The sequence below is a fragment of the Xenopus laevis genome, chromosome 6S, assembly GCF_017654675.1.
Source record: "Xenopus laevis strain J_2021 chromosome 6S, Xenopus_laevis_v10.1, whole genome shotgun sequence".
In the NCBI taxonomy this organism is placed as follows: Eukaryota; Metazoa; Chordata; class Amphibia; order Anura; family Pipidae; genus Xenopus; species Xenopus laevis.
In genome coordinates this window covers 53,204,207-53,222,838 of record NC_054382.1, presented here as the reverse complement: position 1 = coordinate 53,222,838, position 18,632 = coordinate 53,204,207, and the positions used below count along the sequence as shown (strand labels likewise).

General features: G+C 39.9%; 1 protein-coding gene and 1 long non-coding RNA gene across 5 annotated transcripts in view; one reads left to right on the top strand and one right to left on the bottom strand.

Annotated features, from left to right (window-relative positions):
* LOC108705350 overlaps positions 1-556 on the bottom strand; it is a 39,397-nt gene extending 38,841 nt beyond the window's left edge. For both annotated transcript variants that reach the window (XR_005962221.1, XR_005962222.1), the window contains exon 1: positions 205-556. This is a non-coding gene — a long non-coding RNA (uncharacterized LOC108705350). The remainder of the gene's footprint in view (positions 1-204) is intronic.
* adcy1.S (adenylate cyclase 1 (brain) S homeolog) overlaps positions 1-18,632 on the top strand; it is a 142,869-nt gene that overhangs the window by 7,900 nt on the left and 116,337 nt on the right. For all 3 annotated transcript variants that reach the window (XM_041567580.1, XM_041567579.1, XM_041567581.1), the window contains exon 2: positions 7,936-8,085. In XM_041567580.1, the coding sequence (XP_041423514.1) occupies positions 7,936-8,085 (150 nt within the window). The remainder of the gene's footprint in view (positions 1-7,935; positions 8,086-18,632) is intronic.

Below are 18,632 nucleotides of genomic sequence, written 5' to 3'. Positions count from 1 at the left end.
GGCACATTAACTGGTTCCAAGATGGGGCCATCTGAGAAGAAAAGGAAAGTATGCTGGGAGGACAGTTCAAAGGTCTGGCCAGAACTGACTAAAATGCATGCATGCAAAAGAGACTAGAAGAAACCTTTATCTCATTGGACAGCAAGGGTTAATGATTCCTTGATAATGTGAAGACTTGGGGTACAAGTTGGTACAGTTGCTCACCTATTATCTGGACCCATCAGGATTAGTATTCCACAGCTGCCTGAAATAATCCTCTGTCCATTGCTTGCTTCTGGTGCTGGAGGCCCTCAGCTCTTTTACCAACGCAGTTCAATTCTGCTGCTCAGCTGTTCCGGCTCTGCTCCTTTCCCTGCACAGAAACTTGTTTGCTTGTCTTTGCACTGCTGCAGTCCTGCTACCTGGTCCAAACAGTCACTCTCCCAGGTACCTGTAACTCCTTTTATACCCTCTCAGGTCTCCAGTCACTGCTGTATCACTTCCTTTGCATGTGCTGTTCCTCAGTCTGCCCATGTGCCTCTCATCTGCTGATCACATGCAGCCTCCACAGCACTAATACTGCTCTTCCCAATGTTCATTTTCCATTTTATAGGATGGCATGTTATACAATACATTATTCAGTACATTTCCTGGATTAAGGCTCTGAAATATATCTGCCATTACCCCACTGCTGTTCTTTACTAGGCATTAGAAAATAAAAATATGTCACAAATACCTTATAATGTCTGCTTAACATTGCATGTTAAAATATACACCATTCCTGACTACAATACTGACATTTTCCTTATGTACAGTAGCTTTATCAAACAGATTTAAAAGGTAAATACACAATGGTTACATACAGATACATACTATTTGCTTTATGTTTGGCATGAGTAGCATACCTACCCCTTGCATGCAGATTGAACTAGTTTTCTGGGCAACCGTGCTTGGAATATTTTAACTCATTACTAAAACAACTAGCAGCAACTAGATTTTTCTGGATTTTTTTGATGGATTTGGATTTCTTAGAATAAAATAGCCAGATTATCCCAAAAACCTTAAAAGCATGTGCTACACAGCAGTTAGTAATTATTTAATGTAGACACCCTGTGGTCTCAGAAATATCACTTCCAAATCCCCTAATTTAAATTCTCAGGAAAATATGTACTTTTTAATGTTGTTAACTGACTTAAATATTAAATTATCGAACAACCTGTTGAAAAAAATATGACCAATTCTAATTAAGCGCTTGTTCTCTGGCTTTAAAAAGCCTAACTTGTCAGTTTTTCTTCATAAATGAGAATTTCCATACACTTTACCAACTTTTTTGCCCTTCTTTGGACTTGCCCTAATCAATAATATCCTGTTTGAGCACTGAAGACCAAAACTGTACAGCATATTCTAGATGGAGCCTTACCGGTGCTCTGTAAAGTAAAAGAATGAACCTCTCTTACCATGAATCTATGCACCTTTTAATACAGCTCCCCCAACTCCCCACCATTAGCCTGAGCGGCAATGCTCAACCCCACTTCTAAATATTACTCTGTCTATGTTGTAATCCACTGCATTATAGATGTATACTTGTGATGTCTGAATAGTGACAACTTATGTTACCCATGTTAAAGCAAAATAAATTTCACCTTAAATCTTACTAGAGCTGCTATATTTTGTCACACTCCCTATGGCATGCACAGCACAGCAAGCTCCATTTACAGTAGGGGTGCTATGTATAGTTGTCTCTCCCCTGTGTTGTTCTGTGTAAGGAGGGGGAGGAGTCCCCAGCCCTGTGAGCTGACAGGAAGAAAGTGCTGGGAGACAGGGTTGCCAGGTTGGTGGTTTTCCAGGCAAATTGGTCTACTAATTTAAAACCCAGGTGTGTTTTGAAAGTACAAACTAGCCAAGGTATGGATTTGGGCTACTTTGGCTGGTTTGTACTTTGGAAACCAGGCAACGTTTTTTCTTGCCCTAACGTGCCAGGACTGTGTCTCCCAAAGCAACTGCCAAGTTTAATGTAAGACTACAATACCCAGCATGCAATGGGACTTGTGTAGTCGGGAGTTACAAGATTTTGGGTTCTGTACCCCAGTCTCCCGTCCCTCTTAAGCATTTTCCAGTGACTTTCCTCAAGTTCAGACAATTTTGGAACAAAAATCAGCTGGCCACCAAAATGTCTAGAGGTTGACCTGTTTTACCAATATTTATTGAAATTGTATTGCTTCATGGAAAGATTTGAAAAAGATGTATTTTGTGGTTGTATGGTTTGGGAGCAAAATTTTTTAAATCCATTGATCCTTGTGTATACTGCTAAACTGCAGCTTCAAGTGTTAACAAACTCTGACTTTGCCTCTAATACCCTGCTTGTCTAATTGTAGTAGACAGAAATAAGTTTAGTTTGTGTTTCAAATAAACTGATTAATATTTCTGTTTCATTAAAAAAAAAACAATGGAGAAGAGAGAATATCTCATATATACTGCCAATTCAATTGATGATGCTATCCTTATAAACAGAGGACTCATACAATGTAAACTGTTTGGTGTTCCTTTTCTGGCAGAATAGTTTAAAGTAGAAGGAAAGGCTTTGAACACTTTGGGGTGCCAAATGTTAGGCACCACCAACTGATTGTATATACTCAGGACCGCCATCAGAAATCTCAGGGCCCCATATGACAAAATTTCCTGGGCTGCACCCACCGCAAGCCCCACCTACAGGTCCCCCCCACCACACAGTAAAAGAACAAAAAAATATTGGTGGCTAGGGTTCCCACATGTTAATAAAAAATAAAAAGATATTGGTGGTCAGGGCCCCCCATAAAAAAAACATTTGTGGCCAGGGCCCCCCATTAAAAAATATTGGTGGCTAGGACCACACATGAGAAAAAAATTGGTGGCCAGGGCCCCTTAAACGTCTATGCCTTCCCGAAGTCAGCAGCTCTCAGAAAGATGGGGGGCCCGGCTAATCAAGTAAGTGTTGTGTGGCCGGGGCCCCACTTACCCTCGGGGCCCCCTACAACTCTCCCCCTTGTCCCCCCCTGATGGCTGCTCTGTATATACTTACCTGAAACTTGGGCCAGGGCTCCTATCAGCAGAAAACTGCACCAGCCTGGGGTTATACCGGTGAGCACCATGGAGCATGTTGTTCCTCCTGCTCCTATTCTCTTGATCTTCAAGTTGCCTGTGTAATTCCTGAATGGAGGTATTTTGATAGGAGATATGGTTATAAAGAGCCCTTTGATTAGAAGAGAGCTTAGATATGTTTGTCTCCACTGAATCAGTACGTTCTGCCAATGCTGTAATCTCTCTCTCTTAATATCAAAAATTTCCTCCTTTATTACTGAGGTCACCTCTTGCAACATTTCTTGTATGTCCCCTTTAGTAGGGAGCTGAGTAATATAAAAGCGAAAGCTCTGCTCACTTCCAGCGATGCTGCCTTTCTCAGGGCTTTTAACAGATCCCACAGTCTCCCCTGCCGCCTCTTCTACCGGTGCAGCTGGCAAAAGCTCTCCATAGTGCTCTGCCACTTCTTAGCTTCCTTGGGCTGTAAGTGCTGCAACAGCTGCAGGTGCCTCAGGTGCCATCTTGGAGAGCGAGCGCTCGTTTCTCTTCGGAAACATAGGCGTTTGTCTTTAGAAGCAGGCTGGGATGCAGGCTGAGCCATTTTGATCGTGGCCCTCTCTCTCTCCGATTTCGCTTTCTGTGTTCTCCCCATAGCAGACGCCATTGCAGAGCTGGAACGAGGGATCATTAACGGAGCTCACAGACTAGCCGTCCATGTGGCTACCAAGCAGACCACGCCCCGCCTTTCCTTCTTCTTTAAATATAATATATAAAATAACAAAAGCTATAAAACCTCCTGCTACTCCAAACAAAACAAGTGTTACATACAACTCTCTCTTAGACTTGCCCGCACTGTAGTACTAGAGGAAAGAGTTTCAACACTGATCTCCCATACAAACTTTAGAAATTGTCAGTGGTTCTTAAAACAACAGTTAAGTTGATCTCAACAGATCAAAATTGATCCTCCTCACAGATGGTACACCTTAAATGTAATTTTACAGACAGGATAGACTGATAGGCGTCCAACCCAGAGTACTCTCTACCCCTGAGTATATACAATTGAATCACTCAGTGGAGCCCATCACTGCTCCTCCTACTTGAAATAGAAAGATTGCCAGCACACGGTTTAACTTTAAAAGTAATTATTATAAAAAATTAGGTTTTAATACCACACTTTGTCCAAAATATGTAAGCTCACATGCCACGTCAAGGCCCATTATTGTAAGTGAGTCCTACACTACCTGTCAGCATTCGAAAATTGTAGTGCATTTAAAATCAATTCCCCCAGCAAAGAGTGTGACTGAGTAGTAAGTAGGGATGTCGCGGACTGTTCGGCGGCGAACTTGTTCGCGCGAACATCGGCTGTTCGCGTCCGCCGCAAGTTCGCGAACGTCGCGCGACGTTCGCCAATAGGCGTTCGCGTCAAAATCGTTCGACTATTCGACCATTCGAGCGCTAAAATCGAACGATTTTCGTTCGATTCGAACGATTAAAATCCTCCGATCGTTCGAATCGAACGATTTTCGGATGTTCGAAGTTCGCGAACTGTTCGCGAACTGTTCGCATTTTTTGCCGGTGTTCGCGAACGGCGTTCGCGAACACATTATCGGCGGTTCGCTACATCCCTAGTAGTAAGACCATTGTGCACTTACCCATAACTCAGGAGCGCTAATTAGAAAACAGAGAGCTTTTGAGCCCCAGCCAATTAACATACACCTTTAAATAATTCCATGTTTTCAAGGCTGAATTGCAGGTATAGATAATATTTGGCTACAATTTGAACCTGAAACACAGAAACAATGCTATTTTAACTTCCCAAGGCTATTCTTTTAGAGTGAGCTGTAACAGGTGCTCAACGTCAAACTATATTCTTACATCCAGATTCTACTGAAGTCTATTTTTGCCTCCAACTGCCAGTACTATCCAGCCTTCTCTACTGAGTGGGTCTACACCTGTTATTATATCAATTCCATAGGCTATGGGAAAAAAGCTGCCACCCCAGAGTTAATAAAGATTTCTCATTAGGACATAGCTAACTTGCATGGGGAACACCTTCAATTAGAATCAGTAGCTACCAAGATGAAAGGAAAACTATAACTCCCAGAATGAATACTTAAACAACAGATAATTTACATCATATTAAATGCACTTATCTCACCTAACTGGAATATAGATATCAGCAAATACTGTCCTTTTACATCTTTATTTTGAGCTACCATTTTATGATATTGTCTGTGCTCCCACGGAGATCAACTGACCAGAAATACTGCATTTCTAACTGTAAAAGGAAGAAGTGTGGGAGTCCATTAATTGGCTCATGTGACCGAGCATGTATGTGTGCCCTTGGTTTATCTGTGTGCACCATGAATTGTATGATCCCAGTAGGCAGCCAACAAAACAAACCTCTAAGAATTCTAACTCTTCTTATCCAATCTGTTTTTACAGAGTGGATTTTGGTGTAAAAATGCATATCTGGTCTGCATATATGCACCCAGGCCAGTGTAGTGACTCTGGGTACAGGCACACCATAGAGTGGAGTAAAGAGGCAGTGTACAAGCCCGCACTTATACAGTATGCAGGCCAAGAAACTGTCCTGTAAGGAAGTAGTCAAAATGAGTAAAGACATGCTGTTGAAGCTACATCTGTAGTGTGTAGCGTAGGAGTGTCAAACTGGACTGTTTGATTGCTGCAAGTTTCACTAGTAAAATTACAGATGATTGCTCACATGTATTTGAATGTATAGGGATGTTTTTCACTATTCAGTGGATGTTATAAATTATTTCAGTTCAATTTTAATAGTTTCACACATTAATCGGGGTTAATAGGGAAGTTAAACGACCTGTAGCCTGCAAGCTGGTAACCATGAAACATATACCTAGAAACACAAATTACTGCACACAAGCTCTGAATTGAATGTTAGACACCCATCCAGCAACTATGTAGCAAGCCAGCCAGTTCAGGTTATGATCGCAACAGTATATTAAAACTTAACCTTTAATAGTAACTATAAAACGAATAAAAACCAAATAGGCTCAAACCGACATAAACACACGCAGCATGTTCCAATCACAGCTGTGCAGGACAATGTCCTTAAAAATAACACATATTAAAAACTGAATGTGTAGGCGGATTAGGTAGGCTAGTGGTAACCAAATGTTTAAATGCACTTCACTGTTCACACAGCGTTAGTGCCAGTAGCGCTCTTAAATGTATTCCACACCTTCCAATGAGCCACCTTCGAGCCCCCCACCATTCCCTCCCAATGCTATAGTTTCTGCCTAGCTACGTTGGGAAGCGTGGGAACTAGCCTCACCACCTTCCACCTACACCACCCAACGCGTTTCACTGCTTGGCAGCTTCGTCAGGGGCATAAGTTTAATAGTTTGTTATAGTGTGCTACATGTGTATGTTATTCATTTTCTGAATAGTAGTCTTTAAGTGGGTTTAGAAATGGTTCTCAGAATATAGAATGGCCTGTATGTTAGTCATGTAACTAATGCAAGAGCATAACAGGCACAACTGGCATTTAGGAGTACCGTGCCAGTATAGATTAGTGCTAGTAGGTGCAAGTGGTGTTTAACTTGCCACACCATTGCAAACCTTAAGAAACCCTTATCCTGAATGCAGGGACTCTTGCAGGCAACAGCCAAAGAACTTGAAGAAGTAAAGCCTTTTTGGAATGTTAAGTGCAATGCCACGTAGTCCATTAGACCACAGCTTTGTGGTTCTTCGTTGTTATTTTTGTTTACATTCTGTACCACTTACAATTTAGGTGTGCTAAGTCTTCTGTACTGCTTTAGCTTAAGGCCTGAAATGCTTGTTCTACTGTTATGCATACGGAGGAAACAAGGATGAAAAGTAACTCAGTGAATAGGCACATATTTATTGAAAATCTGCTGCACGTAGGGTCATTATGATATTGTCATGTACTAAAAGAAGAATGGGCGTACTGTTATTCTGACACAGGTATGGGCCTATCTAGGAAATGCAAAAAATTTGGTCTCTGGCACAAACATGTGTTATCAAAAAGTTTGTAGAAGGGTGGATATAGATACTTTAGGATCTTTTAAAAATTACAATGATTATTCACAGGTTTAGTCAAAACATAGAAGCAAATTATATGAAGAACAAAGCTCCCACCACTTCATTTGGATCCAGAAAAATGGAGATTATTTACCATAATTGTAGTTGCCTAAAACATGCTTTGTTTATATTATACCTTCCCAGAACATTCAGTCCAAATATTATGATTCTGAGGGCAAGAAGGTTGGCAAAGGGGATGAAGAGTCTTTATTAGAAGACTCTATTTCTTATCAGTTCATGACCACTGATGATGAACATCAAGCATAAATCATGTTTAGAACTAAATCTTTCAAATAATGAACAGATTCCAGTCTGCTTAACTTATGTACCAGTTAGATCAATGTATGGCTTAGAGTTCATTTCATGAAAATATCTGTTATTATTATTTCAACTGTATTCATTTTGCTTTATATACAGTATACAGTTATGGGATCCCTTATCTGGAAATCCAGTATCCATAAATCTTTCATATTATGAGAAAGTTATTTCCCATACAATGGGAAGCAAATCTTTTTTTTTAATTTCTATTTTTTCTGTAAAATTAAAACAGTACCATGTACTTGATCCTAACTAAGCTGCATGAATCAATATTGGTGGCAAAACTGTCCTATTGGTTTTATTTAGGGGCATATTTATCGAGGGTCGAATTTCGAATTGAAAAAACTTCATGTTTCATTGTTTTTAAGTGTGGTTTGGTGAACCAATTCCCAGGCATTCTGCATAGTTAGTCCCATAGCTATATACAGTATATTTCACTTTAACAATTATTTCAATTAAGAAGATACTAATATTAATATGACTTCTTTGTTTCTACAGCTTGTGGTCAATGCTATTCTTTTTGTCAGTGTAAATTTGTCTGGGGTCTTCGTGAGAATTCTAACAGAAAGGGCCCAGCGAAAGGCATTTCTTCAGGCCAGAAACTGCATAGAGGATAGACTGAGGCTGGAAGATGAAAATGAAAAACAGGTCAGTTAAACATTTCTGTCAGTTTTCCAAAATATACCATAACTCATCTACAGATTTTCTCAAATTGTCATGCAGTTTACTGTATATACTGAAATATTTACATATTTTTCAATACATTTTCAACTGTATTTACATTAAAAATATGTTTTCATGGTTACAGGTATCACTATATTGTGTTTTGGAGTGCTGGCAAAACAAAAGTTACTTTATAAAGCAGTGGGGTTTTTTTCGAAGAAGTTCTATACATAATGTCATGCACAGAATATTTTGTAATAAAAAAAGTCAGGTAATGTAATCATTAAAAGGGAAGAACTTTGTCATCCAAAGAGCTGCTATACATGGAAGATTTATAGACATGTTAATGTAGATCAAACAGACTTCAGTTTTGCACTTGCTTGAACATGGTGCAACATGACCCACTTTTTAATTCCCCTGCTTAGCCAACTTGTATTTGTAGAAACCTAAGGAGTAACATACTAATTCTAGTAACTTGTGGCAAATAATCCTATATAGATTTTTTTGTAACAGTAAATGCTACTTACTAGTTGGTTGGTATGAGTTACTAGAGTGCTTTAAAATGTATTTAATTTTGTTATTGGTAAGTATTGATATGTTAACGTGAGTGGGACAATGTTATTTTAAGGATGAGCATTTAACTATGTGGTATAGAAAGGCTTTTGATTAGTGATGGGCGAATTTGCGCCGTTTCGCTTCGCCGAAAAATTCACGAATTTCGCGCGAAATTCGCGAAACGGCGAAAAATTCGCGAAACGGCGCCGGCGTCTAGTTTTTGACGCCGGCGCCCATTTTTGACGCCGGCGCCCGTTTTTGGCGCCGGCGCCCGTTTTTGACGCTGGCGTCCATTTTTTCGTAAAATTTTTTTTGACGCCGGCGAATTTTTGCCGCAAATTTTCGCGGGCGTTTCGCGAATTTATTCGCTGGCGGCGAATCGCGCAAATTCCCCACGAATTCGCGCCTGGCGAATAAATTCGCCCATCACTACTTTTGATTCATGTAGAAGCATGTAAGGGTTGCTTGTGCGCAAGTGCACGGATTGATACAAGGGAACCTTGGGATAACCACCACCTTGTACATTGTGGTAATTTCAGGGTTCCCCTAGCAGGTTGCATCAACAGCTGCAACTCATAAATACAAAGTGAATAAACCACTAATGTCATTATTAACAATGGGTGGATTGGGCATGCTGGAAGTGACAGCAGCTCCATTCTGCAAATGTTCTTCAGAACTTGCACACAAAGGGGCAAATTCACTAAGCGCCGAAGCGCCGAACGCTAGCGTTAATTCGCTAGCGTGTGGCATTTTCGTTACTGCGCAAATTCACTAACGAACGCTGGCATAGTTTCGCTAGTGTTACTTCCCACCCTTACGCCAGGCGAATTTTCGCTAGCGATGTAACTACGCAAATTCACTAACTTGCGCAGTGTACTGAACGCTACCTTTTACGCTAGACTTCCTTCGCCACCTCAGACCTGGCGAAGCGCAATAGAGTAGATAGGGATTGTTTCAAAAAAAGTCAACATTTTTTCTAAATCCCAAAAAACGCTGGCGTGTTTTCTACATTATGGGTGATAGGCTGAAAAAGATCTAAAATTTTTTTGGGGCTCCCCTCCTTCCCCCCTACATTTCCTGACTCATGGCAACTTACCTAGACAGTGGGCACATGTGTAGGGCAAAATAAAATTTTTATTTGATGATTTGAAGGTTTTCTAGGCATTTGTAGTGCTGATACGTATTCTTCCATTGAAATTTGAATTTCGCGCCGTATGCAAATTAGCCTTCGCTAGCGTAACTTTGCTTTATATAGCGAATCAACGCTAGCGCAACTTCACAACCTTACGCTACCCCTGAGCGCAACTTCGGATTTTAGTGAATTTGCGGAGCACTGGCGAAACTACGCCTGGCGAAGTGCGGCGAAGTGCGGCAAAGTGCGCCTGGCACAACTTCGCATCTTAGTGAATTTGCCCCAAAGTACTTAGCACTCAATTGCGACTGATGCAGTACATGGCCACAATTACAATAGAATAAAATGCTGCCAGCTCAGGTGTAATGGAGAAAGTAAATTGCCACTGTTATGATTATCTTGCAGCCTTAATGCTGTAGAATTACAAATACCTTCAACAGCCTTTTGTTTGTTAGACGTTGTAGATATGCAGCAGATGCCAAAGTGACCCATTTGTTCAAACAGTCTTTTCCCAAAGGTTTATTTAGAGGTTAATCAAGCAATTCCATATGCCAGAATTTGAAGGGATATGTAAGCTGTTCAGTCGTTGCTGAATTCAAACTCCTTTTATCTTACCACAGCCTTTGGCTGTTTCAGGAACCTTGGAGTGTAGCAGGGTGTGCATCTGTCATGCTTGGGGCATACTATTAATCTTTTGCATGGGCCTTTTTCTTATAAATGGCTATTTCCCCTTAACTAACCCCACTCCAGCTTATGCATTGCCAGTTTGAGATCAGATGGTTGCTTCATCATATATATATATATTTATTTTTGACCTTATATAGTAGTGTATTTAATCCCACTGTTACTAAATTCATGTAACATGTGGCAGAATACCAAATTTCCAAGGAACAACTCCCTGACAAGCAAAAATTCAGTTCTTAAAATTACTGCCACTTGAGAAAAAATGCTGACAACAAATCTCACTCTCTGTGGTCTCTAAACATAAGAATTCTGGGGGGGGGGGGAGAGCAAATAAACATTCACTTCAGATACTCCATGATGTGGGTTTTCAAAAATTTCAGCACAGCTCTAAACAATTCTTTAGCTTAGCATGTTTTTTTTTTTTTGTATAGTTTGACATATGCTTGAAATCTTATTTCTCTGTTTCTGGACACTGGTTTTATGCAATTGAGCCTAATTGAGGCTAACATTCCAGTTCACAAAAAGTTCAGTTGGGTTGAAGTTAGGGGTTTTTGCAGGCAGTGTCAGATTGGCCTGCTGGGATACTGAGAAATATCCCTCCTCACTCTGTGCTATTCCCATGCACCTTAAATTGCTTGTAACTGCAACATTGCAAAAGCCACAACACTGTCTCTTAAGGTCACTCCCCTTTGGTCACATATTTATTGAAGGGTTTTTGCAAAACACTTCTAGTTGCTGCAGTATCCAGATGTAATCTTGCAGAGGCACCATTATTGTGGATATCATTTTGAACAAGCCACTGCAATGGAAAGAGTGTGTGTGGAGGGGATACATCACTGCTACTTCAATTCCACTGTGAGACTTTTTTTTGACAGCCCTATTTAACCTAAGGGCAAGGTTGGAGTGTGTGGGATTTATGTACTGAAGGAGAAATAATTTGTTTAGCTGCAGTAGAATCAGTTTTGGGAGCTTTAGTAAATAAAATAAAAGTCTTATTTTCTTCTTGATATAGAAGGGCTCTCTGTGGCTAAGTTTAAGAGGGGATATTTTGGGGCACATTTACTATGGGTCGAATATTTATTCGACCATCAAAGTTAAATCCTTCAACTTCGAATATCAAAGTCGAAGGATTTACCGCAATTCGTTCGATCGAACGATTAAATCCTTCGAATCGAACGATTCTAAGGATTTTAATCCATCGATCGAACGATTTTCCTTTGATCAGAAATTGCTAGGAAAGCCTATGGGGACCTTCCCCATAGGCTTACATTGATGCTCGGTAGGTTTTAGGTGGCGAAGTAGGTGGTCGAAGTTTTTTTTAAAGAGACAGTACTTCGACTATCGAATGTTTGAATAGTCGAACGATTTTTAGTTTGAATCGTTTGATTCAAAATTTGAAGTCGTAGTCGAAGGTCGAAGTAGCCAATTCGATGGTCGAAGTAGCCAAAAAAATGCTTCGAAATTCGAAGTATTTTTCATTCTAATCCTTCACTCGAGCAAAGTAAATGTGCCCCCAAGTGTGCTAGGGTAGAAAAGACTTATGTTGTGTGGCACACTTATTTTACAAAGTAAATAGGTTATATTTTATTGTTTACTTGTGTGGTGTCTGAATTCACAATATATCATTATGTTTTCATATTTTTATGTATTTGCTTGCAACATTATTAAACAGAGGACTATCTGATCATTTAATGATTAAAGGAACAAAACACCAAATAAATTCAGCTTCAGAACTCTAGTTTATATAAAACAAGCAGCTATGTAGCCATGGAGGCAGCCATTCAAAGCTGAAAAAGAAAAGGCACAGTATACACAGTAGATAACAAAAACTGTAGTATACAATGGGATAATCCAATTGGGATTATTTAGGATTTATATGTTATCTACTGAATATCTTGTGCTTGAATTGCTGCCCATGGCTGTTTATATAAACTATAGTAGTTTATATAAAACACTTTCATTTTTGATGTTACTTTTCCTTTAAAGGTATAAAAGAGGCAATGTATGCCAAAGTGGAAAAAACATCCCTGAACAGAGGAGGGGGGGGGGGCTGCAACAAAGTTTGCATTTATAGATGTGTACAAAATATATTGCACTGAATTTAGGTTTAGGTTTAGGATTCAGTTGAATCATGTCACTTTAAGAAGGATTTGAATTTGCCCAAATTTTAGTTTTCAATTAAATTGAATCCAAACCCTTAAAAGTGATGTTTCTTAAAAGCTCTGGACAGCTGCACTATAGTAAATAGACAATCCAAAATTAAAAGTCTTCTGAACTGTTTGAAGTTTTAATTATTTGTGATTTAAACGGAGTAAATGCAAACTGGGACACTGGCACTTTTGTGGATACATTATTAGCCACTATTTGTTCCAACTGATTTAACAACCAGATAGGAATGATGCTCCATTAAACTTCTTGTTCATTGAATAGATATAATATGATGTTTCCAGGTAACAGGCCTTTAGAAAGAACAACCACAGCATGTAATATTATTAAAAAATAAAGGGAACTAGAGGCTTCTAAAGACTAATGTATTTTTGTGTTCTCAATGTATAAGATTCAGAGAATCATTACATGTATGGGATATATTATATGGAAACCCATTAGCCAGATAGCTCTGAAATAAGGATGGCCATCTCCATAGTGTGTCATATTTAGACCTTTAAACAAATAATTATTTTTTATGATTTCCTTTTTTTCTTCTTTAATAATAAAAGAGTGCCTTGTACTTGATAATAACTAAGCTAGCATAAATTCATATTGCTGGCAAATATCCGGAATGGAGGACGAGTGTGCGCAAACAAAGTCTTGCGATAACTACCGCATGATGTACAATGCGGAAGTGTTTTAAACTACGCTTCCTGGGGAACTTTTCATTACGCCTTGAAAAAGCTGACATTGCGAAACGCGCACCGGCGTTCCTGTGTCTACAGATCTTTTGGTTTTTTAAAAATCAATTTAAATTATTTAATTCATCGGTCAACTATTGGAGGGGTGGTGGAAATTGCTCAGTTTGTATCTGTATCTCTCTTCTCGCATATCTAATTTCTCGGGAGGCCGTGGATTTGTGGTTTTTAGGATACAATAGCCTTCTACAGCATTAGGGCTTAGTTAAAATTTGAGACCACCAGTCCCAGTTGCTCTGCCTTCACAGCCTTTGTGGTGTCCCAGGGATAGAAAATCTTAGGCAGTAGATTCCACCTTCCTTTTCCTTCCAGTTTCTCTCCTGTTTTCATGAACTGAGCATTTACTATAATTCTTATCCTATTAATTGTGGTCACTTTAATTAATTAATTTTTAATTACCTTTTACTCTAATTAATTATTCCGCACTATTAAGCACTTTATAATTAATGAGCCAATTCCTCAAGCACAATTTGATGGGGGAATAGAAGCATCCAATTCTCAAGCAACGTTGCTATTTACAATATTTTAGTGGGTTTATCCCAGCTAAGGGTAATTGGTGGCTTATAATTAGTGATGGGCGAATTTGCGGCGTTTCTCTTCGCGAATTCGACGCCGGCGCCCGTTTTTGACATCGGCGCCCGTTTTTGGTGCCGGCATCCGTTTTTTCGAAAAAAAAATTTTGCGGACGTTTTGCGAATTTATTCGCTGGCGGCGAAACGCGCAAATTCGCCGCGACTTTGCGCCTGGTGAATAAATTCGCCCATCACTACTTATAATTTGTTGAAGCCTGGGCACAAGCATCAACTTTTGTCTTTTAATATTGTATCACTGAAGGGTTGATATTGCACTGTACTTTATTAATTTATTAATGATTAATTTAAGTAATTGTTTTTAATGAACGTAATACAATTATAGCACTGCACTTTATATTTAAACCCGAGTTTTAAGGTAATTGAATAAGGCTACAAGCTGGCCCAATCTCTGACTGCTGTTATTTGAGTGATTAAGCGGGGTACTTTTTCTCTTTCTATCCAAAAATTTCAACTGAATTATCACTGATCTAGGTCAGACCTCTGTATTAATATAAGGATAAGAATTTGTATTTAGTGATGGGCGAATTTGCGCCATTTCGCTTCGCTGAAAAATTCGCGAATTTCGTTTTTGACGCCGGCGTCCGTTTTTTCGAAAAAAAAATCGTGGGCGTTTCGCGAATTTATTCGCTGGCGGCGAATTGCGCAAATTCGCCGCAAATTCGCGCCTGGTGAATAAATTCGCCCATCACTATTTGTATTATTATACAAGGGTATCACTGGTGTGTTTGGATCTTCTTAAATATCCGGAATAACCAAGGTCCAAAGAATAATAAATCCCATGCCTATATTTCCTTAATTACTGCTGGTTTTGGCCAACTGATGTAATGTAAAAATCTTTACATTTAGTGGATATTTTTTCTTATAAACTCCAAATTAATTTTTCCATTATACAGGTATAGAATCCCTTATCCACAAACCCGATATCCAGAAAGCTCAGAATTACGGAATGGCCGTCTCCCATAGACTCCATTTTATTCAAATAATTCAAATTTTTAAAAATGATTTCCTTTTTCTCTGTAATAATAAAACAGTACCTTGTACTTGATCCCAATTAGCATATAATTAATCCTTATTGGAAGCAAAACCAGCCTCTTGGGTTTATTTAATGTTTAAATGAATTTCTAGTAGACTTAAGGCATGAAGACCCAAATTATGGAAAGATCTGCTATCCGGAAAACCCCAGGTCCCGAGCATTCTGGATAACAGGTCCCATACCTGTATTATTAAGTTATTTTATAGTGCAGGTTAAGAATTTAGGTTCACCCAAAATTAACATCAGTTATGTATATGGAATACCATATTAGGGTTCTGTGTTAAGCAATTGTGATACATGGGCACAATTAGTGTTACAGAATCACTTGAAAATTCAGGGACATGTTTAGAAATTCCAACTAGAAGGGTTTCACTGATTGCAATTCAAAAGCAACATAACTTACCGATCATCTCTCTGTGCTAATATCAGTTTTAAATCTTGAAAATGATTCTTGGACAATCCCCAAGAATACGCCCTAAACCATTGTGCATATTTAAAATTCTCTAATGTCTGTTTAAAATTCTTGTTACTTTCCCAGCCTCTTTCCTGAACCTGGTAATCAAAGGTACATAATCTGGACGATGAGTTTTTCTGAAACATAGATAGTGACATTTGAACCAGATCAATATCATGTATCCTTTTCTTATCTTCCCTATCACTCCTTGTGTAACCTTTGCTAAGAAATTGTTCCTCTAAAATCCTACATTGATTTTAATAATCTCCAGTTTTTCTAGGACTGCTCAAATTATTCCACTGGGATATTATTAAGACATTTTCTGTGATGACCACTATTGTATAGAAAATTTAGTTGTTATGATTTTCACTAATAAACTTCAAAATCAAACTATTGACCTTAATAGCATTTAAATACTTAGTCGGTTCTTATTTGGTGCACTACCCCACCCACGAGAATTCATGTAGAATTTTGAAATAATGTTTTAAAGATGCACTAGCATTTAGGTAGAATTATTTGGAAATGTCAAAGATAATTTTCAAGAAATTTTTACAATTCAGAATAGATTATTAGGCAGTGACAATATTTTTTAGCTTTCAGTTATCTCTGAAATCCTCACTATTACTGATACTATACAACTGTATTCTACATGTCAAATATATTTTATTATGGTAGGAGGTAATTTTACTACATTAAAACATGCCACTTTAAGTAGCACAATAACCTATTTTGACCCATACATAGTTACATAGTTACATAGTTAAATCGGGTTTAAAAAAAGACAAAGTCAATCAAGTGCAACCCCTCCAAATGAAAACCCAGCTTCCATACACACACCCCTCCCTACTCTCAGATAAATTTTATATACACATATCTATACTAACTATAGAATTCAGTATCACAATAGCCTTTTATATTATGTACTGTATATCCAAGAAATCATCCAAGCCACTCTTAAAGGCATTAACAGAATAAACCATCAACCGGCAGTGCATTCCACAACCTCACTGACCTCACTGTAAACAACCACCTACTTTGCTTCAAATTAAAGTTCTTTTCGTCTAGTCTGAAGGGGTGGCCTCTGGTACAGTGATCCTCTTTATGGGTAAAAAGGTCCCCTGCTCTATTTGTCTATAATGTCCTCTAATGTACTTGTAAAGTGTAATCATGTCCCCTCGCAAGAAAGTGATCCTTCACATTTAAGGAAACTCCCAACACACTGCCATTTAGTGTATAACTTGCATTTATATTATTTTTTCCAAAGTCATAACCTTGCATTTATCAACATTGAACCTCATTTTCCAGTTTGCTGCCCAGTTTCCCAATTTAGACAAATCACTCTGCAAAATGGGAGCATCCTGCATGGAACCTATAGTTCTGCACAATTTAGTATCATCTGCAAAAATAGAAACAGTACTTTTAATGCCCATCTCCAGGTCATTAATAAACAAGTTGAAAAGCAAGGGACCTAGTACAGAGCCCTGGAGAAACCCACTAACAACACTGGTCCAATTAGAAAATGTTCCATTTACCGCCACTCTTTGTAGTCTATCTTTTAGCCAGTTCTCTATCCAGGTACAAATACTATGTTCTAGGCCAACATTCCTTAATTTAACCAGTAACCTTCTGTGTGGCACTGTATCAAATTCTTTAGCAAAGTCTAAGTAAATCATATCCACTGCCATCCCAGAGTCAAGGTCCCAACGTACCTTCTCATAAAAAGAAATTAAGTTAGTCTGGCAAGAACCATTACGTATAAAACTGTGAGAACGCATGCTTGCGTCCTGTCCGGCGCAGGCGCGGACGCGCTAATGCGCATCGGCGTCTGACGCGGGACGCCGGCGACGGTCGCGGACGCGGAGGCGCCGGCGACGGTCGCGGGCGCAAGGACGTAGGCGGAAACGCCTGTGACGGACGTGCTGGCATCAGCTCCGCGACGTCAGCGCAATGACGCCAGTTTGGCGCCAAAACTCCTGTATTTAAACCCAAACCAGATTAACATGCATTGCCTGGTTATTAGGTTATTTGACTGAAACCCTAGCGACTCTGAACTTTGGATTCCTGATTATTGACCCTTGCCTGAACCCGGACTTTGATTACTGCCGCCTGTCTCGACCTTCTTGCCTGTTTACCGATTACGAATATTGCTGCCTGCCTTTTGACCTCGGATCTCCTGACTACGCCTTTGCCTAATCCCTTGTACTTCGCTGAACGTCTCACTGGCTACTCTCCACAACCCTGCTCCCTGTTCCACTCCAGGTGGGTAGCGGTTGTGTGAGGCGCTTGTGGGTTCATTATCTTCTGCTCCAACCTCTTCTACGTCTGGATTATACTGGTAAGTCCTGACAGTATAACCAGGCCAAAGATGGATCCAGCTGAAGGGGCGTCCCCGTTTGCAGTCCTGACGCAACAGTTATCTTCCCTTACGCAAGCTGTCCGGGAGCTGCAAAGTGGCTATGCTCAGTTACAGGAGCACATTAGGACCCAACCACCGGTTGTTCACCCTTCCACGGCCGCAGCTACTCCTCCGGTTCCAGCGGAAGTCCAGGTGATAACTTCTGAGATTTCGGAACCTAAGGTGGCCTTTCCGGAGAAGTTTGCGGGTGACCGAAAGTTGTTCCGGAATTTTAGGAGCAGTTGTAAGCTACTGTTTACTCTCAAGCCTCATACCTATCCCTCTGAGCAGACCCGGGTAGGGGTGATTATCTCTTTCCTGACGGGAGAACCACAGACGTGGGCTTTTCGTCTTATGGATCGCCACAGTCCTGCATTGGCCACAGTAGACTCCTTCTTTGAAGCCATGGCAGTTCTTTTTGACGACCCGCACAGAGCCACTACTGCTGAAGCCGCCCTGCGTGCCTTGAAGCAAGGTAGCCGCCCAGCAGAAGATTACACCTTAGAATTCCGGCAATGGGCAGATGACACGGAGTGGAATCCGGCTGCCCTTAAGAACCAGTATCGCTTCGGCCTTTCGTCTGAACTAAAAAATGAATTGGCCCGTACTGGCATTCCCGACAGTCTGGAAGAACTTATTTGTCTGGCCATCCAACTCGATCGAAGGCTCAGGGAGCGCAGAGAGGAAGAAGAGGCAGAGAAAGCAGGTCTTCCACCACAGTCTTGGATGTTACCAACCGCTCCACCTCCTATCCGAATGCCTTCCACTTTTCCTCCAGCT